The sequence below is a fragment of the Mastomys coucha genome, unplaced genomic scaffold (genome assembly GCF_008632895.1).
Source record: "Mastomys coucha isolate ucsf_1 unplaced genomic scaffold, UCSF_Mcou_1 pScaffold5, whole genome shotgun sequence".
NCBI classification, from domain to species: Eukaryota; Metazoa; Chordata; class Mammalia; order Rodentia; family Muridae; genus Mastomys; species Mastomys coucha.
The window spans coordinates 62,233,714-62,259,536 of record NW_022196911.1 but is presented as its reverse complement, the minus strand read 5'-3'; the positions used below and the strand labels follow the sequence as shown (position 1 = coordinate 62,259,536).

General features: G+C 42.2%; 2 protein-coding genes across 2 annotated transcripts in view; one reads left to right on the top strand and one right to left on the bottom strand.

The window, feature by feature from the left end:
• Positions 1-6,154: 6,154 nt before the first annotated feature.
• LOC116077457 (protein SCO1 homolog, mitochondrial) lies at positions 6,155-19,988 on the bottom strand. Its single transcript, XM_031352016.1, has 6 exons — positions 19,695-19,988; positions 18,750-18,840; positions 15,633-15,830; positions 14,915-15,007; positions 13,011-13,126; positions 6,155-7,566 (listed from the first exon to the last, which is right to left on the bottom strand). The coding sequence occupies exons 1-6, from the start codon at positions 19,914-19,916 to the stop codon at positions 7,432-7,434; spliced, it is 855 nt and encodes a 284-aa protein (XP_031207876.1). The 5' UTR covers positions 19,917-19,988; the 3' UTR covers positions 6,155-7,431.
• Positions 19,874-25,823, top strand: part of Adprm (ADP-ribose/CDP-alcohol diphosphatase, manganese dependent) — a 15,491-nt gene continuing 9,541 nt past the window's right edge. The window contains exons 1-2 of the mRNA XM_031352015.1: positions 19,874-20,077; positions 20,845-20,943. The gene's annotated coding sequence lies outside the window, so the exon portion shown is untranslated. The remainder of the gene's footprint in view (positions 20,078-20,844; positions 20,944-25,823) is intronic.

Sequence of the window (25,823 nt, the reverse complement as noted above, 5' to 3'; positions counted from 1 at the left end):
AAGTACTAAGGAAAACCTGGGTGTATTTCTTCTTATTCTGTGCCATCTCGACACTCGAGCAGAAAGATTCACTCACGATAGGAATTTTCTAAAAAAACTGCTGCCATGGCCTGAGGAAACAGACCGGCCTCACCAGTCTGTTCTGAATCAGAGACAGGAAAGGGATCAAGTCTCAGCCTTGTGGTGAGACCTTCCTCATGGGTTTCTCAGGTTTAGTTCCAGCCACTAGCTTCTCCCCTTTTTCCCACTTCTCCCTCCCCTTCAGTCAATTGGGGAAGGAGCTAAGGTTTAAGAGCCAGACTCCCCGGGTAAAGATTGGAAATGTGATTTCCTTGTATGCCTTCTTCCAGTCTGCTGGGTCACTGAAACTCAGGAAATTTGATGGTGAGGAGGGAAGGTGAGAGACCCAGATAAAAACCTAGGGAGAAAGCTGCTTCTTTACAAATCACCTGCTCATGTGACCTCTCACAGGAGATTGCCCAGTGTCCTTAGAGTCTTTGTTTGACTCAGCCCCCTCCATCCTACAGTTAGCTAGCATTACCTTGGGTCATGAGACCAAGGCTGAGCATGGTGGTGCACTCAGAAGGCAGAGGCAGACAGCTCTATGTGAATTCCAGGCCACACTAGTCCTATGTAGTGAGTTCCAGGACAGCCAGGGCTATGTAGAGAGACCCTGTTTCAGAACACCCACATTTTTTTTATTTTTTATTTTTAGAAAACAATCATGCATTTTATTCTAAAAGACAGGTCCAGATTTGGGTGTGGAATACTTTTTCATAGTTCTGACCTTGAGAGGGTTAAGGTGGCAAATCCCCCAGAGAAGGTCCTTGAAAAGGAGGGAGCATGTAGAGCTTGAGGACCCCTAGGCTCAGGTTTACCTGTGGGGTGCTGGGCTGGTTGGAAGCTCTAGAGCCCCATAACCTCCAGAACTTTCTCTACTGGGTGAGGGAAGCCAGAAAAAGAGAGGTCTTAAAGTCAGCATCATGACAGTTTTAAAAGGTTGATAGCAAACAAAATCGGCCTAGTCAAATCACAAATGACAAAATACAATAAAATATCCAGTGTATTTTATTTCTTTTCCATTTTTTAAAAAGATTGTTACTTAAAATTTTAAATTTTAATTAAAATCCAACTCTTGTCACTTTCCCCACTTCTATTTCCTCCCCTAAGCCCCTCCCACGTCCACCCTCACTCTATCTCAAACAAATGGCATCGCATCACTGTTACATATATAAACGTATAAATATATAAACACAACCTGCTGAGTCCATGGTATTGCTTGTGTGTACATCGTCTCAAGGCTAACCCCTTTGCACTGGGTAACCTATTAAGGGGCTCTTCTCTGGGAGAGACCAATTTTCCTGCCCTCAACAGTGCTTGGTTGCTTGTCCTTGTCTACTAGAGTTGGGACGCCGTGAGATTTCCACCTTCTGTGTTAGCATGATTATTGGTATTGTTCAACCTTTGTTTAGACATCTGTATTGTTGAGGTCTCAGGGGTACGGCTTCCTTGTGAAGTTGGGTGTCTTGTATTTGCTGGCCACCCATATTCTCATCTTCACATCCCCTTTCCTCTTTCTCTCGTGGTTCTTTTTTTTTTTAGGAACTTTCATAGGTCAAATGTCTAAGTAATCTTGTGTGTGTGTGTGTGTGTGTGTGTGTTACCAAAGCTTCACTCATTTGTTCCTGATCTTATTTGAGCCTTGTCTCAATCCCAGGGAATAGGCAGAGCAGGTGGCCATATCCCCACTTAATTGATGGAGAAGCTGTGACTCAGCATGTGACTCAGCAGGAGTGCTACACAGGGGGATGGGGCCTTGGAGAGGTCCTGGTCCTTGCTCTGCGCTTGGCTCACGTAGCTACCTCAGTGCCTCAACACGGAGAATAGCCTTGGATTATGGATGAAACAACTTTCCCCTGTAAAGTTTAAACTTGCTAAATTGACCTTAGTTTCTTTCTATGTAAAAAGAAAAGACAGAGGGGAGGTAAACTAATAACTAAATCCTCATCTCCAGTCTGTCACTCTGTCACTTAATGAGTACAAAAGAGGTACAAGTCTGTAGGTATGTTGAGGGGAAATGTTGCCTGTCACAATATATTACATTCTCTAGAGTGACATGACAGCCTGTCACCAAAGGCATTTCTCCCAGGGTCTTCCCAGGCTGTATGAGGAACCCAAGTCATATTATGCCTCTCTCTAGTCAAAAGCAACCAAGCTCCCAGGGCAACAGTAAACCCAGCAGCTCACTCTCATGGCTGGTGGGAATTAGATCAAGATGGCTACTCCCACAACCCCTGCAGGGAGATATTACCAGTGGATCACAGCACGATACCTGATCCTGCTCTTATCACCACGATCTGTCTCAGAAGCATACTGTTGAAGCAACTGCAATGTGATTGAAGTCAACACAGAGATGAACTATTTGTCTTTCTTAGACTTGACTTTTCCTAGAAGTTTTTTAAAAATTTACTTTTTTGTATGTTGTGTGTGTGTGTGTCTGCGTGTGCGTGTGTGTGTGTGAAGATGCATAGCCCCTTGTACACATGTAAAGGCCAGAGGACATTGGTGTCCTGCTCTCTCTCTTCTGCTTTATTCCCTTGTGACAAAGTCTTTCTCTGGATCTAGAGTAAGGCTGGCACTTAGCAAGCCCCAGCTAGTCTCCTGCCTGGCTTTGTTTTATGTGGGTGCTGGGGATTTAAATTCAGGTCTTAGTATTTACTGTTGAGTGTTCTTGCCTATGCAGCCATCTCTTCAGCCCCAATGACTCATTTTATAATATCATCATTCTTATAAACATAATGTATACATTCTTGGAAAAGCTAAGAAAACAGATGATGATCAAAAATAAGGAAATAAAATTTATTGTTGAACAACTGTTGACATTTTGGTATTTTTTGTGTTTATGCAAAAAGAGTTCAAATTTTTGTGGCTTACTGATTCAAAGTATGTACTGAATATCTTTTCATACCCTTAAATACTAATCAACAATCCCCCTTTTAAGCTTACTTAAATGTAGTTATTTTGTGCTCCTGTGCCCTCACATACGCTAGCTAATTGCTTTATCACTGAGATATGTTCACAATCCCACAACTCCATTTTAATGATCCTGTGGCTTTCCATTTATGAATGTTCCACTGTTTATCGGTTGTAGTTAGCCACCTAGGTAGCTCTGCATTTCATACTAATTTACTTTATTTAATAAAAAAAAAACATTGCAATAGCAAATGTTTGAACTTATTCCAGTTATTTCTGTGGACAAAGCAGAATACTAGGCTTATTACCTATTGCAAAAATCACCATCCAGATTTCCCATAATTTCTCTACCAGTTCTATGCAAGAGCCGTCATTAACAGATACCATTTTGAGACAAAATTCTGCTGTCTTAATTCCTATTATTGATAACTAGTAATGCCACATTTTTCATCTACAATTTACCTGTCATTCTTCTTTTGGGAACTATGCATTTATGTTCTTTGCCTGGCTTTTTCTGAAGTTATTCACATATAATTTCTCTATGGACCCATGAATATTTCTCATCTGCTGGTGTTAGTAATTATTTATGTTTTTGATGAAGCCTAGTGACTTACTTTATGTGTTCTGTCCTTGCTGTCATGTCATAACTGCATTTCTGGGTATTATGGTTTTATGAAACAAAGGCTCACCCTTCGAAGCTCTAGAGAAAGAACAAGAAGGGAAGAACTAAAAGCATTGTGTAGTCTGGACCTAAAACTGGATGTTCAAGGACTCCAGAGCATTTGCCCCCAAAAGTTAGAATCACAGCAACGTGGGAGAAAAATATTAGGCCATCTATAGATTTAAATTTTTAGACAGAGAGAGTAAACACATATGTAGGTCCATGCAAAAGTATGTATATCCTGTTTATAAAGTAATAAACTGATACCATGTTATAGTTTGCATTTGCAATGTCTACCAATGTTTTATTAGTTTTTCTTTTTCTTTTCTTTTCTTTTTTCTTTTTTTTTCTCTAGACAGGGTTTCTTTGTATAGCCCTGGCTGTCCTGGAACTCATTGTGTAGACCAGGCTGGCCTCAAACTCAGAAATCTGCCTGCCTCTGCCTCCCAAGTGCTGGGATTAAAGGTGTGTGCCACCACTGCTCGGTGTTTCATTAGTTTCCCAACCAACCCAAAGGGACCCACATGGGCCCTTCCTCTCAACACCATTACAATGATAGACCTGATACTGTGCTGGTAGGACAAGTTCAAGATCATCACTTCAGTACCCAGGAGAAGCAGAGGGGAAGGCTCTCTTTCTTACTCTGCCTGGGCTCTTAAATTTGCATCATCCTTGGATGGAAAAAGGATAATGAGCTGCCAACTGCAGACCCACCCAGAAATACTTCAGATGGCTGGACTGTAAGGGCAGTGTTTCCAGTCCATTCCACAAAAAGGAATTTAAATGGGGAACAAGGATCACTAGAGTGGTCTCACTGCTAGGCTGACACTGACCAGCTGTCTCTTTCCCTGTTCTCCCCTGAGATTCCCTAAAGGCCTCTGAGCAAACTCACTGCCTTAGTGGCATGACAGTTCTGGGTGCTGTCCTCCTGCCTAGGGGTGGATTGGGGGGGTGGTCTCTGGAACCACCCTATGCCATGAAGTGGGAATGGTAAGACTGCATATGGGCCCTGACTCTGACATGGTACCAAGCCCCGTCTGACCATTCCCCTCCCTCTGGGTTTGTTAAACTTTGCTGAGAGCTCTGCCTTCTTCAGTCTCTTTTGTCCCTTTCTCGCTTGGGGTAGCCTGCCCTTGCATTAGTCAATTCTACTGCGCTAAGTTAGAGCAAGTCGCTAAGAGTTGACTCTTACATCCCAGACATTCACAGGAACTCTTCTTCCGCTGTGTTTTGAGGTGTAGACTGTAGATAGTGACAGGATAAACCTTATACTTCTGGGTACAAGAGCCACTATAAAGCTGAAGGCTTCTCACTCTGGAAGGGGCCTTGTGTCTGCTTCAATCAAAACCAATCACACCAAGTCCTGGTGGAGGTGTGCTCTCTTCTGGTTTGCCCTCCACCATCGGATATCTTCCTAACACAATCCTGGCTTTACAAATGAAAATCCTAACAAGTAGGTTGTTGCCTTTGCTCTGGTTTATACTTGCATCTTCAGTGCAATATGCACACAGTTACAGTATGATATGGAATGTCATGGTTCCTGGGAATCAAAAGACCAATGTATAACCCTGACTTTTCATTAACTGGATATTTGAAGACATTTAATAATGGTTACTGAATCTTAAATGTCTCTAAAGGGGCTGGAGAGATGGCAGAGCAGTTAAGAGCACTGACTGCTCTTTCAGAGGTCCTGAATTCAATTCCCAGCATCCACATGGTAGTGCTCAACTAAGGAATGGACTGTACTGGTTCACTGCAGCTGACTGAGTGATTTAACAGAAAATATTTGTTTTCTTAAGGTTCTGGAGACTGGCAATCAAAGATGGGGGGTGGGGAGCGTCAGTTGTTTTTTTTCCAAGGCCAGGGATGGACAACTGTGCTTCTACCTGTTCTTCTGTGTCCTAATTCCTTACACTTTTAAGGACACCAGTAGTATTGCTTTAAGGAAGAGCAAACCTAACAGCTTCATTTAAATTTAATTCTCCTTAAAGCCTTACTCTCCAGCTGGGCAGTGGTGGTGTACATCTTTAATCCCAGCACTCAGCTTTTTTTTTTTTGGTTTTTCGAGACAAGGTTTCTCTGTATAGCCCTGACTGTCCTGGAACTCACTCTGTAGGTCAGGCTGGTCTTGAACTCAGAAATCTGCCTGCCTCTGCCTCCCAAGTGCTGGGATTAAAGGTGTGCGCCACCACTGCCCGGCTTAGTCCCAGCACTCAGGAAGCAACGGCAAGTGGATCTCAGTTCAAGGCCAGCCTGGTCCTGACACCAAGTTCCAGGACAGCCAGGTTTACAGAGAAACTCTGCCTGGGGGAGGATGGGAGAATAGGGGTGGGGAACTTATGTTCCATATTCAGTCACATTCTGAAGTGACTGATCCAGGATTTGAATATATAAATTGTAAATGATATGATTTGGCCTATAACAACTACAGGTGTTCTTTCATGGTGACATAAGTACTTCTATTAGGCTTCATGTAGTACCGAGAAGTTAAAAAAACAGAAGATAAGCCTTTATCACTTGCATATAAACTTAACCTGTATTTGGGAAGAATGGTTTCCAGCAAGGCTTATTTGTAGCATCTTTTGATTCACTGGAAAGGTTCAAGTTGAAACGGTGACAGCCAAACCCAGGTTTCAGAGAAGTTTAATTCAGGAACAAAGCCAACATTCAGTACTCAACAGGAATTTTCTTTCTTTTCTTTCTTTGGTCTTATTAGGTAGCCAAACACTCTATTAGACCAGACTGGCCTCAAACTCGAAGAAGCACCTGCTTTTGCCTCCTGCGCACTGGGACTAAAAGTTCATACACCGCACCCAGCCTGACAACCCTCCCTGGAATAGCTGCTGACACTCTAAGAGATGGTTATGCTTGTTACTTCTCCATGGAACAGATGATCCAGGTGTGGACTCAGATCATGGGATATCAGTCACTTACCCCTGGAAACCCAGGTCTCCGTATGCCACTCTGACTCAAGAGAGTCCAGTTCCTGGCCTGTAAATCTACATTTTAACAAGCACTTATTTAACAAGCACTTCAGTCTGTGGCCTCTGCCCCTACAATGGTGTGCTAGGCACCCATTCTTCACAGAAGCAAAGCCATGCTTGTCTACGTTGCTAGACTGACCACATCTTTTATTTCATACATTGTGTAATCTGGTATATAAAAATACCAGATCATAGTCATGATAAAGATTCTCATTTCCATTTGGCTTACCACTGGAAACCAGTCAAATCACTTAGCTATTAAAAAAATAAAAAGGTGGGGACTGAACCAACAACAGTTATGTGCAAACAGTTTTCTCCTCCAGCAGTCAAAGCAGCACCTGCTGTGGGAATGAAGTGCAGAACTGACAGTCACACTCCTTTTCAAAAAGCTGAGCTTCTACTCTCAAGTATAAAGATGACTTGAACACCTATGCTGAGCACACAAGTTGAAACAGCAAGAGCATTTCAGAAGTGACACTCTTTCCTGTAGAATCTGGTCCCCATGCCTGAGCAAGCAGACACCAGCGAGGCAGCAACACTACTCCAAGAGTGCCATTCCTACAGATGTGCATTTGTGTGCCTCTCTGATGGATCTGGATGCCTGCTCCCCACTGGCTCTGCCTACCCTGGCCCTTTGACTCATGGTAGCTTCGTGGCAGATTGGGTTGGCTGAGCCCTAGGGTAACATCTCACGTAGAGTGATGTTCTTAGGGTATGAAGTCCATGCTGTATGTTACAGTATATAGAAGTTCCTCTGCAAGGCAAAGCTTCCTCTTCAGCAAGCCAATCCTGCATCTGGAGACGTGGCTCTGGCTACCTCTTCTTCATGTGTGACCTCATGTGTGCAGCAATTGAGCCAGCTATTTCTGCCTTCTTCTTGTTTTGTCCAAAATAATCAAGAAATTCTCCATCTGGTCCAATCAAGTACATTATTATTGTATGATCCACCTGTAAAGCGGAGGGGGAGAAGAATATGTGAATGAAGATTACAAAAATGCTGCAAGGTAAGAGAAGTTAGCATCGGTACGTACGTACATAGCCAGAGCAGTACCCAGTCACCAACGCATGGTCTACCAACTGGGCCTGCACCAACTCCAGTGCAGGCACAGCCATGTTCTAGAAATGGCTGCTGCTGTGGTTCAGTTTGGGATTCTTTTAGTACCATTCTTCACATACCCACCATACAGTCTCGGAGAGAAGAATTCACCTTCTACAAGCCTTCTAAGTAACCTATGCTGTGGAACAGTAAGACTATTTTGGAACACTTTCCACTTCTGACTGGGAGTTTCTTATCTGACCCCTTCACCACTCATAGAGTTGTCACACAGGAGTCGAAGCAACGGTGAGTGAGTGCCTAGGTGCCCACTCTCATTTTAAGGAACTGCCTAACTCGACTTGCCACACTTTATGAGAAGCCAGAAAACCAACCACTAGCTGATGCATGTGATATAAATCCCAACAGTGATTTAATCTAATATTTGTTATCCCATCAAAAACTGTAAGATGTTTTTCTGCCCTGGGAAGTTTGAATTTGCTATCCTGAGCTTGAGCTCTGAAGCAAACTGCTTGGAAATTCCCACCAGCCACAAATGCTACTCTTTAGGAGCCTCTTCAACCCATTATCAATTTTTCCATTAATTTCATCATCACTCTTTGGATACTCATTTCTATAATATTTTAAGAGTAGATCTGCCATCCTGAGTCCTTGGAATTTGTTGAAGGCTTGTTTGGCAAGACAGAAAGATAGGTATGCCATCACACATACCAAAGCGGAAACACCCCTGAATATACCCCAGCCCACATTATATGGCTGTGAGGCTGTTACCTTTTTATACACACACATTCATAAGGAGAGAGCTAATGGAAAGAGTCACTCTCCTGCCATCGGGAAAGAATGCCATCAAGAGCTCAGACAGCTGGTGATTTCATGTGAAGAATTTACTGTAGGAGCCAGGCAGGGCCTGGAATTTCTTCTCACACTTGTCAGAATCAGAATTAAGACTCTGGCTTCCCCTCAAGCCTTTCTGTGCAGAGTACACCTTCTTTCCTTCACTGCTTCCTTTCTTAGAAAAGTTTCTGATGATTTCATTTACACAAACAATATAGGTCCCCTTTCCTTTTTCCTCTAGTTACTTTCCTTTTTAAAGAATAGAACTGGAGTATATTGGACTTACTTCATTACTTCAAAGGATTCTTAATATAAATTACCAACTCATATATAGTAAAAGACATTCTCTACCCTTGTCAAACTTCTCTGTGGCCACTTTTCAATATTTACATGGTTATCGTTGGGACAATCAATACTTGTTCTTATAAAGAATTCTACAAATTCTAGTAGTTTGTAGTATAGAAAAACAAACTAGCAACTACATATCCTTTTCCTTAGTGTGTGGTATATGTGCACATGTAGGTGTGAGCATGCACACACAGAGGATAGAAGGGGATGTTGGGTGTCCGCCTTTGTCAGTCTCTGCCTGATTCCCCTGAGACAAGGTCTCTCAGTAAACCTGGAGCTAGGTTGGTAGCCTCAGCAAACTCCTCTAGCAGTACAATAGTGTGGAGTTTCAGGAGCACATGGCCATGCCTGGCTTTTCATGTGGTCACTGGGAATTTGAACTCAGTGCTTGTGCAACAGGCACTATTACCCACTGAGCCATCACCAAGCCCCTCACTTCATTTCATCCTGAGACAGGAGTCCTCTAATATACACCACTAAATGCCTGATCTAACGTTAAGATTTAACATGTCTAATTTCAACGCATGCATCCTTTTCTTATCACCATGTTGCCACTATTTCCAATTCAACTAGAGGTGGAGACTCATGTCTTAGTTTCCTAAAAAGGAGCTGCATGCATACAATCTCCTGGACTCCCAGAATCCCTTCATTGTTCTCCCATGGAACCACTGTCACTGGTCCCTACTGTATTCTCAGAGTAATTCTCTGTATTTACTGTGCATTATACCCAGTACTACCTACTACTGTCACACAACTGACACTTTATGACAGTCCCTTGTCATGCAACACAAAACAACATTGTTCTATATCAAGACAGATAAAGTAACTCTTCAAAAAGGGTTGCTTGGGTTTCAGTCCTTAGTTTTTACCAACAATACTGTAAGATTCACCTATAAGCTAATTTCCACCTAGCAGCAGCGCTGGCAAAGCAAAGGTTAACTTCCCCTACATTGTGTTCCAAAGTGGACTTATCAGATTCATTCCCATTAGCAATGCATGAAGTCAAGACCCCTGTTGTTTCAAGTTCACTCCAACCGCACACGTCCCACTTTTCCTAGACTGACAACAGTATTTTTAAACTTTCCAATCACAGCTAAACTTAACAGGTTTAAAAAGAGGAATATCATTAAATAATCCAAATTTTTGTTATGAATTTGGTGGTCTTCATTTAGATTTAAAAGCTGTTTCTATTCCCCCCAAACTATTTTCTAGCTAACATTTATACATAACAATGTGCTCTTGTGCGTATAACTGTGTATAACATGCAAATTTAGCTTTAGATGCTAACTTTGGATGCTCAATTTGTATATAATATCTACAGATGCTACTTTTATCACTTTTGTTTGAAATTATGAAAACATCATCCCATTATACCTCAAGGTTAATCTTTAAGCTCTGCCCCCTTACTCGTCTTTAAATTTCCATCTATCCATGGCCTCAAGACATAAGGAGTCACTTAAGAAAAACTAAAAAGTCATAGAGTATCTCCCCCTGTAGGCTGATCTAGCAAATGTACAGCAATGAAGTCAGAGCAGTCTTAGGGCATCAGAACAATATGGGGAAAATGGAGTCTAGGATGCCTCCTAGGAGGTCAAGGAAGCCTCCATAAGATGTATGTATCTCTACTTTAATCTTTAAGACAAAAACGTCAACTACATTTTAGATTAACTGCATCACAAGTACATATTTCAAGACCTAACATGTGCTTGGTCTGCTAATGTACTCACTGGCTCAGCCTGTGCACCATGGTGACTTACTGATAATGTACTCACTGGCTCAGCCTGTGCACCATGGTGACTTACTGATAATGTACTCACTGGCTCAGCCTGTGCACCATGGTGACTTACTGATAACAAGGAAATGGTAACTCTTCCTACACCAAAGGCAACCAATTGAGGTGGACTATGCAATGAAGGGTTGAACTAGCAAACTGTGAAGGGCAGTTGACAGTATTGAGGGACCATGTGGACTAGTAGCCTTGTCCCATTCCTGTAGTAAGAGGAGCTTTGGTTTCAGTAAAATACTTGTGATTTGAATGAAATGTTTTACTTACTTTTATTTTTGAGACAAGGGTCTCACTATGTCGCATTAGCTAGCCTGAAACTTGCTGTGTATACCATGCTGACTTCAAAGTGACAGTGTGCCACCATGCCTGGCTACACTAAAATGTTACAAATAAAATCAGCCATTTGATTATCTGCAAAATGTCCTTTTTACTTCAAAACAAGACTGTTACAGAATTTAACAAAACTTGTTTATGGTGAGATGATTAGACCCTCCTACTTACTTCCTCTGGCACTCTTGAAAGGCCCATGTCCCTGTGGGTCCTAAGTCCCCTGCGGGTCCCATATCCCTATGGGTCTCCTCTTTTGGCACTTGTGCACTTTTCTACTTCTCATACCTTGCAAATGCAACAAGACAAAGCCACAGGAGAGCCTGACTACTTCTCTCAAACTGGGCTTCAGGAAAAGATATTCATTTTTCTCTTGTCCTTTTCTTCCATGAACTCCAAGTTTTCCCAATGCTATGAAGCATTAGGTCTGGAAAATATGATACTGTGTTGGACTTGAGGCACTGTGGTCAACAGCCCATTTTTATTTTGGCCAGAGGGTACACAAGGGTACACAAGAGGCTACAAGTTCAAAGGGCTAGAGGGTGACTAAAGCCTAGTGTCCCGTTGCGTGCTGTAAAAGCACAAGCATTCGAATCACTCGAATCCAGGTAAAAGCCAAGTATGGTCACACATGCCTGTATGTGTAGTACTGAGAAGCAGAGACAGGCAGATGCTGGGACCTCCTTTGTCAGCCATCCTAGTCAACCAACATGTACACCCACATGCCGGAGAAAGAAAAAGGTACAAACCACAGCGGGCAGTGGAGAAAACAAACACTCTGCATATGGCTCTAGGGACAGGTCACAGGGAACTGGCAAATCAATGTCTTAGTGTCCTACACATCTCCCCCCACACCAACTGGTTTTATAGCTACAAGGAAATCATTTATGGCTACTCATTTTACTTAACTGACTTTATAGAAAACCCAGAGTATGACAACAGGAAAAAAAAATTCTATAGCAATACTACTGTACAGTGTATCTCAACCTTCCTAATGTTGAGATTTCTGATACAGTTCTTCATGTTGTAGTGACCCCAAACATAAAACTAGCTTTGTCTGCTACTCTTATGAATCATAATGTAAATATTTTCGGCTTTTAATCGTCTTAGGTGACCCCTGTGAAAGGGTTGGTCAACCTGCAAAGGGATAGCAACCCACAGGCTAAGAATTGCTGCTATAGCACCATGCAATTCTGATGTGCTAAGAAACAAACACCTGGGTTGAGAGGAGTCTGCTGTGTACATACCATGAAACCACCAATCAGAAACAGCCCAGTTGCTGAGGACCTCCCAGACAACAATGACTAACAAGTAAATAGATCCTTCATAGAAGAACCACAAGGGTAAACTGGGGCGGCAGTCCATCTCTCACTGTTGAACCCCATGTTGAACTGAACTAAGTCCAAAGTCAGTAAAGCTTGCAAACAGTCTGCCATTTTCTCTCTTGCTTTTCAATGAAATAAATATGACTCCCTAAGGCTTACAACTTACAAGTGTGAAAAGGAGCACATTTTCCCCCTTCATCAAAGACATAGGGAGAAACAACAGGATGCTCATAAACTAAGACTGAAGTAGAATGGACACCATGTAATTGTATATATAACTAGGGAAGGAAGTCAGACAGTTTATAAGAATAAATATAAATAATAAGCAGTCATCTTTCAAATATATTTTCAAATTATCCAAAATTCTTAAGGAATTTACAATAGCCTCTTTTTTCTTTTTAAAGAGATTTTTGTGTCATGTGTTAGAGTGCTTGCCTACATGTCTGTTGTATACCACATATGTGCCTGGTGTTTGTAGAGTCCAGAAGAGGACATTGGATTCCCTGGAACTGCAATTACAGTCAATTGTGAGCCACAAGGTGGATTCTGAGAACTGAACCCGGATTCTCTGGAAGAGCAGCAAGTGCCCTTAATCACCGAGCCATCTCTTTAGCCTTTCAGGTTTTTCCTTTATCTCAGAGGCCAGTCAGGGATGTAAAGTCTGTGAGACCTGGGATTCCAGGCCAGGCCAGACATTCAAAGCTGAGCATTTACTTACTATGTAGTCCTCATCCTCATCCTTAGGGCCAGGGCTGTAATACACCCTGTATGCTCTGGCCACTCCATCAATCTCTTCTTTCGTGCCAGTCAAACCAACCAATTTGGGGGAAAATTCTAAATATAAAAACAAGACAGTGAGAATAAGACAAGAAACATAACAGTCTTTACTCAAGAACAAAACGACAAGAACACCAAGTATAAACGAAAGCCCTACTGTCACTATAAAGCAGCTTTGAGGCCACTTTATTCCTGAGTCTCCAAACACTTTTCTGCATGCCCATGATATATGATGGATCTTCTTGTGACTATTATAGGGATCTGAAGGAAATGTATTCTAGTTATTTAAATCATGTCTTAAGCTGATTTAGTTACAGGTTTTTCATTGCGTCATATGGAAAGAAAGCTAGTTCAAGAGGCTGTCCAATGGCTTAGTGGTGTGGGAGGTTTGGGAGACTCAGCCCGAAATGAGACGTCTCCATGTTCCTATCCTCTCAAGGCGCAGGGTTCTACATGGAAGAGGAGGTGGAACAACTGTAGGAGACAGGGTGGGTGACTCCTGAAGACAACAGGAATGACGGCCACATGAACTCAGACTCTGTGACAGCACGCACAGGGCCTATTTGAATGTGAGCACTGAGAAGGGGAAGTGGACACAGCATCTCACCTAGCCAAGAAACTGTCTGCAATTGATACAGGCTGGGAAAGGGAAAAGCAGCTCTCTCCTGTGAAGTGTTAGTGGGAATACCAGCCAACTCCAGAGTGGGCCACATACCTAGGAGTTGGTAGCCAACACAAAATGTACCCCACCCTCTTTTGGAGCTTTTGTTTCATTGTTTCAGTGTTTTCTGTCTTCTTAGTATTTTGTTTGACCTTCTGTTGTTTTTAAAAATGCATTCTATTTTGTTTTGGAGATGGGAGGAAGAACCCAGAGGTGGATAGGTAGGGAAGACTCAGGAGGAGTTGGTGCGGGGGATATGATTAAAACATACTGTATGAAAAAACATTTTTTTTTCTGAGATTTTTGAGACAGGGTCTCTTTATGTAGCCTTGGCTATCTTAAAACTTTGTATACCAGGTTGGCCTAGAACTCATAGCTCCCCAATGCTGAGATTAAAGGTGTATACACCATGCTTGGTTTAAAAAAAACAAAAAAACCCCCCAAAAACCAAAAACAACAAAAGATGGCTCAAAGGATGCCTGTAAGAAAATTCATGCTATGATATAAAAAAAAAAAAATTAAAAAAACCCAAAACCTCATGGCTATGGGTAAATCAGTCATAGAATGTATGTGCTGTTATGTTTTTGAGAATTTACATAATCTTGGAAGTCTCTTAAAATGACTGAATTAAGAAAATGGTTTACACTTTTAATCCCAGCAATCTGGAGGCAGAAGCGGGTGGATACCTCTGTGAGTTCAAGGTAGTCTAGTCTACAGTGAGTTCCAGAAAAGCCAATAGTAGAGTTAAACCCAGCCTCAATAAATAAGGAAATAAACAAACAAAAACAACATAAAGCCTGAGGTAAAAATTTGTTTATGCTCCAAAATCCATCTTTAATCTCCCATTGCATGCACTCCTGAAGTATGTTTCCACACTCTAACAAAAACAAGAATAAGACACACAGTGAAAAGCAACACACCCTTACTCCCCATTTAACTTAGGTAATAAACATGAAGTTCCAATAGCTCCTGCAATAAAAGTAAAGACCAGAGCACCAAGAATGGGGAACTCTGCTGCTTGTGTGTCAACAAATTGACACTGTAACTGAGCTTCATTGTTTTATCTGCCTGCAAAACTGACAATACCACCTGTCTATCTTAGGAAGCATTGTTAAGTATCAGATAGTTTGCTACTGCATACTGTTAAGAAGTGAGTATGTATAAATTATCAGTAAAAAACACACCTTTCACATAGGTCGCGATGGCTTCTTTTGTGTCCCTTTCTGGGTCAATGGTGATGAAAAGTGGAGTTAAATTTGGCAGGGATGGAATACTGTCTGAAAGAAAGGTCCAATTAGTCAATAGTCACCCTAAAGAAAAGACAGAGACCCAGCAATACCTGGAGAAAGTGGTTCTACAGCAAAGCATCAGGGCAACAGAGGGCAGATTAGATTATCTGGAGTGGAGGAGGAGGGGTTTCTGTCTGAAGGAGCCAGACAGATGTGCTATCACACACGTAGATACACAGATGCTGTTACTCCAGATCACCTCTCATTGTCATCTTACTTCCTAATGCAACCCAGTCTCTGTAGTTTCTCTACCATATCGAGAACAAGGTATAATATCAATAAAGACTGAATAGGCAAAACAACTTAAAGAGGTATGCTTCCTTCAGATTGCTTTTAATTGACACTAATAAAATATCACTGACCACTCTAGATTTCCTACTCTAACCATCAGTGTCACTGGGAAAACAATATGAGAACTCTCCAGTAAAAGTAGATGGAAGCACGATGCCATTTTTAATTGACCTAACACTTGGCACCTTAGCAAGGGCCCTAGAATCAAAACAAGCTGAACATGGACACTTTATGCCCTTATAGAGCAAAACATTAAAACACACTATAGAATGTGAAATCAGTACTAGTGACTCAGTAGTGCAGATTGTGATTGGTCTCTCACCTATTTCCTCCACGACTTCAATCATTTTTTCTAGTTCTTCTGGACAGATATCAGGGCAATGAGTGAAACCAAAATAAATCAATACCCATTGACCCAGGTAGTCCTTGTCAGTTTTGGGCTCTCCATCGTGAGTTGTGAGGGAAAATGGTCCCCCTAGTAAAGGCTTCCCAATGCTGCGATGCCGTTGTTTCTCCAGCTCTAAGAGATGCACCAACAAAACAAGTCATTGTAACCAGAGTCACTGAAATATTTGACATAGTTAGCATAATACTAGAAACAGTATGTATGGGGGTGGGGAATAAAATAGGAGAAATTTCAGAAAAGTAAGCATAAAAAAAGAAAATTGAATGCTATCACACATACAAGCACTGTAACAAAGTGGTAAAAAGTGTTCACCCAGGAGCTGGGCAGTGGTGGCGCATGCCTGTAACCCAGCACTTGGGAGGCAGAGGCAGGCGGATTTCTGAGTTCAGGCCAACTTGGTCTACAGAGTGAGTTCCAGACCAGCCAGGGCTACACAGAAAAAAAATCACAAAAAACCAAAAAAAAAGGTTTTCACCCAGAACAAATCCAGTCCTAATCTGTTCAGTGTGGGGTGAGAGAGCTTTGAGGCTGAGTGTGCTAGAGGTAGCTTCATGAGCAAAGGCAGTAGTGATGGGATCTTAGTTTTATAAAGATTAATTGAACAAACAAACAGGGATAAGAGTGTTACTAATGGAAAGGAAGCCAGAACTGAGGCCAGAAGAGAACAGGAATGCTCTCTGTAGTGCTAAGACAATCAGAGGTCCTGGTGAGAAACGCTGAAGTAAGCTGAAAGGAAGCACGAACAGAGCCAGTGGTACAGGGAAAACCCAAAGGCTACTGAAACCAGGATCCTGTGCCAACAACAGACTCTTCTGGTTTCATTTCTGATGCTGTGATAAAATATTCTGTCAAAAAGAAACTTAAATGAAAAAGGTTTATTTTATCTTACAATTCCTGGTAATAGCCCATTTGTGAGTCACAGTGGGAGGAGCCTGCACCCCTTGTCACAACAAACCTGCAGTCTAGAGGAGAAATAATCTATGCATGCAGTCTTTAGCAAGCTTTCTCGACTCTTACAAAGTACAGGACCCAAACCAGGAAGTAGGACTGCCTGCCACTTTCAGGCTGGGTCGTCCCACATCAATTAGGACAATCTAGAGAATCCCCAAGGTCAAGCTCATATATCCACAGGCCAGCCTGATCTAGACTCCCCTCATTGAGGCTCTTCCCAGGTGACTCTAGGTTATGTCAAGTTAACAATGAAAGCAAAGAAACAAACAAAACAACTATCATAAGCTCCCAAGAGATACTCTGAAAATTAAAAGAGAACAGATCACAATCCCTGAACATATGGCAAGTAAATAAACCCAGAGTGATGAGAATGGTACACACACACATGCATGATTAAACATACAATTCATACGAGGAGGCTGAGATGTCTTAGATGATGCAACATCACCAATAATGGGACAAGGAAAAATCATGATGCACTCAACCGCACTCGGTATCATTTCTGTGACAACCCTGTCAAAGGCTGCAGGGCCTCAACAAAATCCCCAGAGAAGATGAGGACGGTACAGGAGGAGGAACAATTTACTAAATAACCGGCCTGGGCTTTTCAAAGTTGTCAAGGTCAGCCAACTCAGGTGAGGCCTGAGAAACTTATAATCTGCAGAAGTTGAAGAGACAACCAGGAACAAGGAATGGGTCTGAACTGATGCTTTTATTGCAAAAGCAATATAGTATCAACCTCAACTGAACCTGAGACTGCCTTAGAACAATGGTTCCATAAGGGTTAATTTTCTAAATGTTGATGGTTCTGATTATGTTGAAGGAACACAATGTATGGGTCAGTAAATAACCAAGTAATTCTGGAACACTTTAGGTCGGTCTCATGGAAATTTCTAACTAAAACAAACTTATTACACATGAACTTCGAAGCAAAAGCAGCTTACATTAAGAATAATTTGTCACTACCTTCTTAACTTTTCAACATTTGAAAACTCATTTCCTTAGGTACACTTGGGAATAAACTGAATGCCTGTTAAAATATTAAAATTAGAAGCTGGAGAGATGACTTGGCAGTTAAGAGCACTTATTCTTGCATAGTACCTGGGCTCAGTTCCCAATACCAATGGCAACTCACAAACACCTGTAACTCCAGTTTCAGAAAATCTAAATGCTCTCTTCTGACCTCCACATGCACAAGGCACTCACATAATTCACGTTCATGCACATGGACAAAACACACACACACACAAAATAAGTAACTCTAAACAAACATGAAAACTTTATCAATTAAAATACTCTGCTCATATCAATATAGAATTTATATATTACTGAAGTTCTAATGCCTGTTACCAAGTCCTCATTCCCATATCTTAACATTTCTCTTTATTTAATGGCATCAAGAGACTCTAAATAACTGGCTCAAACAATATTTATTTAATCCTCTGAAACAAATCTTAAAGTCCTTAAAATAGCCACTAAAATGTAAACTTTTAAAAGTGCCTTCAACACGTCACAATGGTATTTCACAGCAGTTCCTGGCTTCCCCTCCATCATAGCCAGCCTGGTCTTGCCCAATGCTGCCACCTCGACTAGTTTGCTCTACATGCCTGACCCCTAGGAAGTCTTCTCAGATCCCATGACCAAGACTTCTTCAGGCCCGCACAGACCCCTGCACTGCTCTCTGACCTGGAAAACAGCATCTAGGGAAATCCTTGACTTATTTTAAAACAAAAGGTTTAAGAACAGGGTTGGCCAGTAGCCAAGTAGATAGATGTGCTCGATATAAAAGCCTGATTACCCAAGCTCAATCCCAGGAACCCACCATGGAAGAATAGACTAGCACCAACTCCCCAAAAATTCTCTGGCCTCCACCATGACGTGCACACATCTGCATGTGCACATACAATAATTAAAAAAAAAAATTCTCCAAAGAGTAACCACTTACTTTCTATCTTTTCTTTCTTGAAGAATACACTAGCACCAACTCCCCAAAAATTCTCTGGCCTCCACCATGACATGCACACATCTGCATATGCACATACAATAATTAAAAAAAAAGTTCTCCAAAGAGTAACCACTTACTTTCTATCTTTTCTTTCTTGAAGTATTTCATTCCAGCCAATAAGGATCCTCCAATGGCAAAAGTGAGTGCTAAAGACTTCCAAGAAACAGGCTACTGGGGCAGAGATTGAAACAATAAAGTAAGTAAGATACCAACACTTAACCACACTGTATTTATTACCTTCGTTTTCATGGCAAGTCCATACACACAAACCACAGTTACATACACTGAATGTTTCAAGTTACTTTTGGATAAATCATGCAAATGTTTGTGAATACAGTTATATCTACTACAAAAGCACTCGTTTCCAAGAAAAAGTTACCCAAGTTAATTTACAAACCGATTAAGGGCTGGAGATGAAGCTCACCTAATTGGTAGAGTGCTTGACTGTCATGTACCAAGCCCTGGGTTCCATGCCAAGCACTGTATAAAAGTGGGTGTGGCCATGCACACCTGTAATCTTAGCACCCTGGGAGGGGAATTAAACTCAAAGTCATTCTTGGCTACATATCGAGTTCTAGGCCAACCTTCTCAACAAACAAAAAAGTAACTGATGACCGGCTTATGCCGATACTGGAAATAAAAATAAATAAATCTGGGAAGATTACCCAGCTGGCTTCCAAAATGACAGCAAATCAAAAGAAACCAAAAGTGGGGCTTCCTAAAAACTAACGTTGAGTTATTTCTCTGTGCTCTTTAAAGTTCAGAACTGATTTTTTTTTTTTTCTGGAACAAAAACCCGAGTTGTAACCGCGCGGAGGGAGAGTGGGTTCTCAAGTTCTGTAAAGGCTGGGTGGGACCAGGAAACAGTTCTGTCAAGGTTGGAAGTATCGCTGACCAGGAAGCAAGGAAGGGATTCCATGGCCCTTTCACGCCAGGGAGTTCCTGAGGTGTGACCTTGCAGGATACATAGATGGAAGGCTGCAGAGAGCGCCGGGCCCCGAAGGCTCCATGCGGACACTCACCCCAGGCTTCAGGCGGTGAGACCCGGTTTGACTGCCCTTGGGCTCCGGCCCGGCCCCCGGCGGAGGCGGCCCGGCGCTGAAGGCTCGGCTCCCCAGGCAGCAGCGCGCCTCCTCCGGTCTCGGCCTCTCCGCCATATCCCTGAGCCCATGGCCGCGAGGAAACAGACGCCAGAGCTGGCGACACTGCGACCGCACCACCGCTGCCCGTACAAGAGACGCCATGAGTTTAGGAGACCGCGCCTCCTTTGGGCCGCCTCTCCATTTCCGCTCGAGCTTCCGCTTCCGCCGGAGGTCGAGCGAGGCCGCTCTTTCCTCTTAGCTCGGTTGGTGACGCTGTTTGCCCTCAGATTGTGGAGGAGTCTCGGGTCCTGCCGCTGCTGGCGGTAGGTGGTTCTCAGGGATGGAGAAGGGTGGGGCGGGTTGTGGGCGGAGAGGCTTGGGAGATGGTTCCTTGGGATCCTGGGCTGGGCCTGGTGGCGGCTGGAAAATACAAACATCGCAGGACCAGAACGGTGGGACTAGGTGGCCTTGGGTCTTCTAGCCGGGTTCGCTTCTCCCAGCTGCAAGAGACTGAGGGTCCCCTCCTACTGCCCAGTGTAAAAACCGGCCAGGCGGAGCTGCGAGGTCTCGGACCTCAAAGTGGAAGTCGTCCTGTAACTTTTGAAATAATCACAATAATCCATGACTTAGAAAAAAATAATAAATAAGACTTTGAGTGTTGAGGGTAGTAAGATGACTGAAGACCAAAGTGCTGGCGCTTCTAATTGCGGTCCAAACCGCCCGGTAGCAAGGCACTGCAAAGGTGTGTGCTACGTCATACCCATCCTTCATTTAGTCTCCAGTGGCTCATTTCTTTAAAAGGTCTCCCACCCACCCACCGGTCTCAGATTTTAAAGTTTATTGAAGGTGTCCTCCTCTGGGCCGCTTAGTTGGCTTACAGCCACACACTTCAGCTTTTGATCCTTGAGAAATTTTAACTCGTATTCATTTCGTTTGCTTATTATTATTTGCTGTGCACGTGCTGGGCGAATGATCCCCATCTTGTTGCCTTCTCACCTTTGCTTCTCTCTCCTCACCCCGCCCTGTGGTGGTGTGTAAAACAACTTCCGCCCTTTAATTAAAGCACTTTTTTTTTTTTTTTAAACTCCAGGGGGATCCCAGCATTGCTTCAGTGATTGTTTCTTTGGAGTATGATACTGTTTTTCTCCGTGCTTGGCTTTTTTGACCTATTGTGCTGCTCTCTAACACCGTAAGTATTGTAGTTTAATGATTCTTGTTTAATGATTCTTGTTTCTTGGTCGGGTTGATCAGGAATCTTATGAAATTTATACTCAAAGTTAGTAGAAGTTTTTAAAAAAAAAAAAACACAAAGCATTGTTGAATTTTATGAAAAGATTTTAACACAAATTGAGGAATATGGATTAATAGAGAGATGCTTAGGAGGAGAATGCACACCCGAAAGCATGGGCTTTTCAGGAGTGTCACACTTTAATATTTTTATAACACACACACATGTGAATATAAATATATACATATATATGTAAATATATAAATACATATAAATATATGTAGATATAAATATATATGCATATGTGTCTGTGTGTTTCTCTGTGCTCCTGCCTTAAGTAGCTTCCTCTTCCTTTTCTCTCTTGAGAGTTGGGCAGATCCTATTTTTTCAAATCTTTCTGTGATTCATCACTTTGTCTGACACTCAGACATCATTTTCAAACATGGGTGCTTTCTTCTACAGACTAACTTTTTTGTTTGTGTGTTTGTTTGTTTGTTTGTTTTTTAAGACGGGGTTTCTCTGTGTAGCCTTGGCTGTCCTGAAACTCACTCTGTAGACCAGGCTGGCCTTGAACTCAGAAATCCGCCTGCCTCTGCCTCCCAAGTGCTGGGATTAAAACCGTGCGTCACCTTTAATATATATATGTGTGTGTGTATAAAATTTGAGTGGCTTCTGCAGGTACGTCTCAAAAGATTGTCAAACAATCTTTTCCTTTTAATCTCATTTTTCTGGGTAATAGATTATAGGCTGGCCCCTGGGGTACACTGGATAAGATTACACAAGGGCCTTAGGACATGTTTGATGCAAATAAAGTTTATAGTCTTGTTTGTTTTCCAGAAAACTGTAGCTTTACATCTGAAAAAGGAACAGGACCATACTCCAAGGTGATATGTGCTTAGGCCTTAAGTTTATTTTATTGCTGTTTTAACATTCTTATTTAAAATCTACGTAAACGGAATATCACTTCTTTGTAGGCAACCTTCATAGCAGACATTATGAATATCAGGGAAAATCTTGGTTCTTAGGTGGCACGAGACCCCAACCAGACTCTGGGCTTCCTTTTCCTTCTCATGTCTCCTACCTCATTTTCCCTCTGAGACTGATTCCTTCCTTTATCTTAAGAGTTGATGGTGGTGGAAGATCTGTTTCCTATAACTATTTGCTGAACAAGGATGTATACCCTGCCTATCCAGCCATCAACTGTCTCAAGCTGTCTCATCTAAGTAGAATGTGTTGTAGACTATTTGATTACATTGTGAACCTCAAGATTGTGTTATTTACTAAAAAATGATGTTTCTAGTTGTGGTGTGGCTCAGCCCTTAGTATATACCAGTAATCCCAAACTATGAAGGTAAAGTTAGCTTGTAGAAGAAAAACACCCATGTTTGAAAGTGATGTCTAATTGAGTGGCAGACAGAGTGATGAATCAGAGAAAGATTTGACAAAATAGGATCTGCCCAACTCTCAAGAGAGAGAGGAAAAGAAGAGGAAGCTACTTAAGGGAGCAGCTCAGGGGAGAGAGAGAGAAGGCAGTTTTACCAGGACAGCTGTACAGATACAAGCCGCCAAGAGAGAGAACAAGCTAGACACGGGTGAAGACAGAACAAGCCAGAGAATGAGAAGGAGCCAGAAGATTAGATCACTAGAGTTGGTTTGAGACCAAGCAGAGCAATTTAGGAGAGTCTGAGAGAGACAAGCCGGACTGAATCAGTTAGCTCAGAGAGGAGTTTGAGCCAGAATCAGCCAGCCAGAGAATGGAAAGAAGTAGGAAGAGGTGAGCTTATTTAGGGGCAAATCTCAGAGACTGAAATTATTTTAGGCCTAGATTAGATTATATGGAGGCTAGAAGCTTCCAGGAGTAGGCCTGGGTTAGCAGTAAGCCTCCAAGACAATAATTACTACAGGAGAATAACAGCTACTTTTACAGAAGTGAGAGAATCTGAGTTTGTAGATTGTAGGATCACTGTTCTATGGGCATGTAGAAGGAGAGGGTGCAATCACTCACCACATCAAACCACATAAGCAGTGAAGCACACAGCAGATTGTTAGGCCAGGTCCTAAGATTAGCACTGAAGTAACCAGGCCTTTTTATCACATGGTAACTAAGACCTTTGATATTTGTGAATTGTGGTGTGTATTTGGAGGATTGAGGATAGGTATCTGAGTTGTCAGGTGTATATTCCCAGCACTTTATTGGTGGCACAGGTTCTCTTTATGAACAGACTATCAAGGCCCATTAGCCTTTGTAAGTGGGACTGTCCTCATCTTAACTTTTGGGTGTAGGATTTAAAAAAGTAGACACCTAAGCCAGGCAATGGTAGCACAGGCCTTTAATCCCAGCACTTGAGAGGCAGAGGCAGGCGGATTTCTGAGTTTGAGGCCAGCCTGTTCTACAGAGTGAGTTCCAGGATAGCCAGGGCTACACAGAGAAACCCTGTCTTGAAAAACCAAAAAAAAAAAAAAAACCAAAAAAGAAGTAGACACCTGATTATATACTAAGAGTGTGGGAAAATACAAAGAACAACTCCAAGAAGAATTATTTGTTGTTTTTTTTTAATTTTTAAAAAATAAGATTTTTTTAAATTGTGTATGTATACAAGAGTACAGGTGCCCAAGGAAGCCAGAAGTGACAGATCCCCTGAAGTTGGAGCTACAGGTGGCTATGAGTCACCTGAGATAGGTGATGGGAACTGAACTCAGATATTTTGCAAGAATACTCTTAATTTCTGAGCCATTGGTCCAGCCTATGGATTTTTTTTTAAAGATTTGTTTTGCCCTGTGCGCTTCGCACGCACGCACGCACGCACGCGTGTGCATACATGCACATACTCACAAACACACACACACACACACACACATGTACAGGCATTTGCATGTGTGTGTGTTGCCCTCAGATGCCAGAAGAGGGCTTTGGGTCCCTTGGAGGTGGAGTCACAGGTAGTTGTGAGCTACCACTATGTGTTCTGGAGTCTGAACTCTGTGTTTCATGAGAGAGCAGCAAACACACCTAACTGCTGAGCCATCTCCCCAGCCCCCAAGAAAGATTTTAGTGGCTGTGTAGATTAAAAAAAGGCAATAGTGTAAAGCATTAACCATTGCGTATGTATAGTGCCAACAGCGCCTAAAAGAAAAACGGTGAAGCCAAGCAAAACAGAAAGTCAGACTCCAGCCACTGATAGGCCTTTAAGTGAGGCTTAGCTTTGGTTTTAGGAAGATAAGGATTTTTCTCTGTTGTCTGCAAAGAGCTTTCAGGGCTTCTCATGCTTTGTAGGTCCAAGAGATCTTATCATGGGGCACTCTTGAAGCAGTGCTATATCAGGGACTGTCATCTTGTAGCTCCCGAGTGGGGCAGGAGCGGGAACACAGCCCCATGCTACTGCCCACAGCAGTCTTGAGCACTCATTGCCGAGTCCTCTAGGACCTCTAGATCAAGCTAGGATTCTTGGGTGCTGAAAGGAATTTCAGGATGAATCAGTATGACACATTCAGAGTTTGTGATGAGATTTTACAGATGTAAAATTTAACAGATTTTACAGAGTTAATTGAAAAAAGATGCTTAGGGGGAAGGAGAGCCACGAAGGCATGGGTGTGGCTTCTTGAGTAGCTAGAAGAGGTCTCAGATTTCATTATCCAGCCTTTCGAATTGACACCTGTCAGTACTCAGTTTCCCTCCTGAAGAAGACTCAGCAAATGTTTTGCCTTCTATCTCCACAAGCCTCTGGCTAGGGCAGAAATTTCTGTTCTGTCCTCAACTGTAGGGTACATGATCAAACCCACATGGCAGATTAAAGTTGGATTTGATGTTGTATTCAACCCATCTATTAGATTCTATTAACTGGAGATTTTACTGTTATCTTTACTCTCATTTTCTTGGTCTACTAAAGTGTCTTACAGCTTTTTCGTATTGCTTATTGTTATTTTTTTTTTTTTTAACAAAATCACAGTCATTTGATTTTACCAATGGAGACTCAAGAGTCAGATACTGGGATGAAACCCTTCCTAGCTCTGAGAGTTAGAGAAAGCACCCAGCTGACCTTCCTCAGCCCGTTGTCCCACCAGGAGTGTCCTACTCTACAGCATCCTTGAAACTAAGTGTCCTTCCCTTCTACTTCCTATGTATCTCTCTATCTCTCCTCCTGATTCCCTCTTACTCCCTATTTTTTTTTCCTTAATCTATATTCACTCTGTCAACTGGTTGCTTGCTCTGCCTCTTGACCTATGGTTGACTCTATTTAATCCTGTTTATGGTATTCACATAGAATAGAAAGCTCTTGAATTGAAGGTGTGTGCTAAAGCTGAGACACACCACAACTAAAAACAAGTTTTTCCAGTAACACAATCTTGAATTCACAGTGTGATCAAATATCCTGCAACAGTTTGTCTATCGGATAAAATACTAAATTTTAATTGTAACCAAATATTGAGTGCATTGCTAGTAATACCTTTAAGCCTGATTTTATAGAGCCCTTGCAAATGTAGCCTGTTTTATAGTATAAGTGTGGAACTTCTGTTATTCACAGAAGCCACCAAGGTATCAGATGGGTTTTCTTCAGGTACCTCTCTTGAGAGTGACAGGGCACACATAGTACCGTTTGATGCTTATTCTCATTAGTTGATGAGGCTAGCTAAATTCTGTGCTGGATATAAGTGTAGGCTGGCTTAAGTGGGCTAGGCTAAACTGGAAGTTTTTGTAAACTTCCTGGCACATGCTTGCTTCATCATAGGACCAGACTCCTGTGCCTAGTCACAGGCATGCCTCACACTTCCTCTTATTTACACTAACATTGTGAAATACTTCTCTCTCTCTCTTTCTCTCTCTCTCTCTCTCTCTCTCTCTCTCT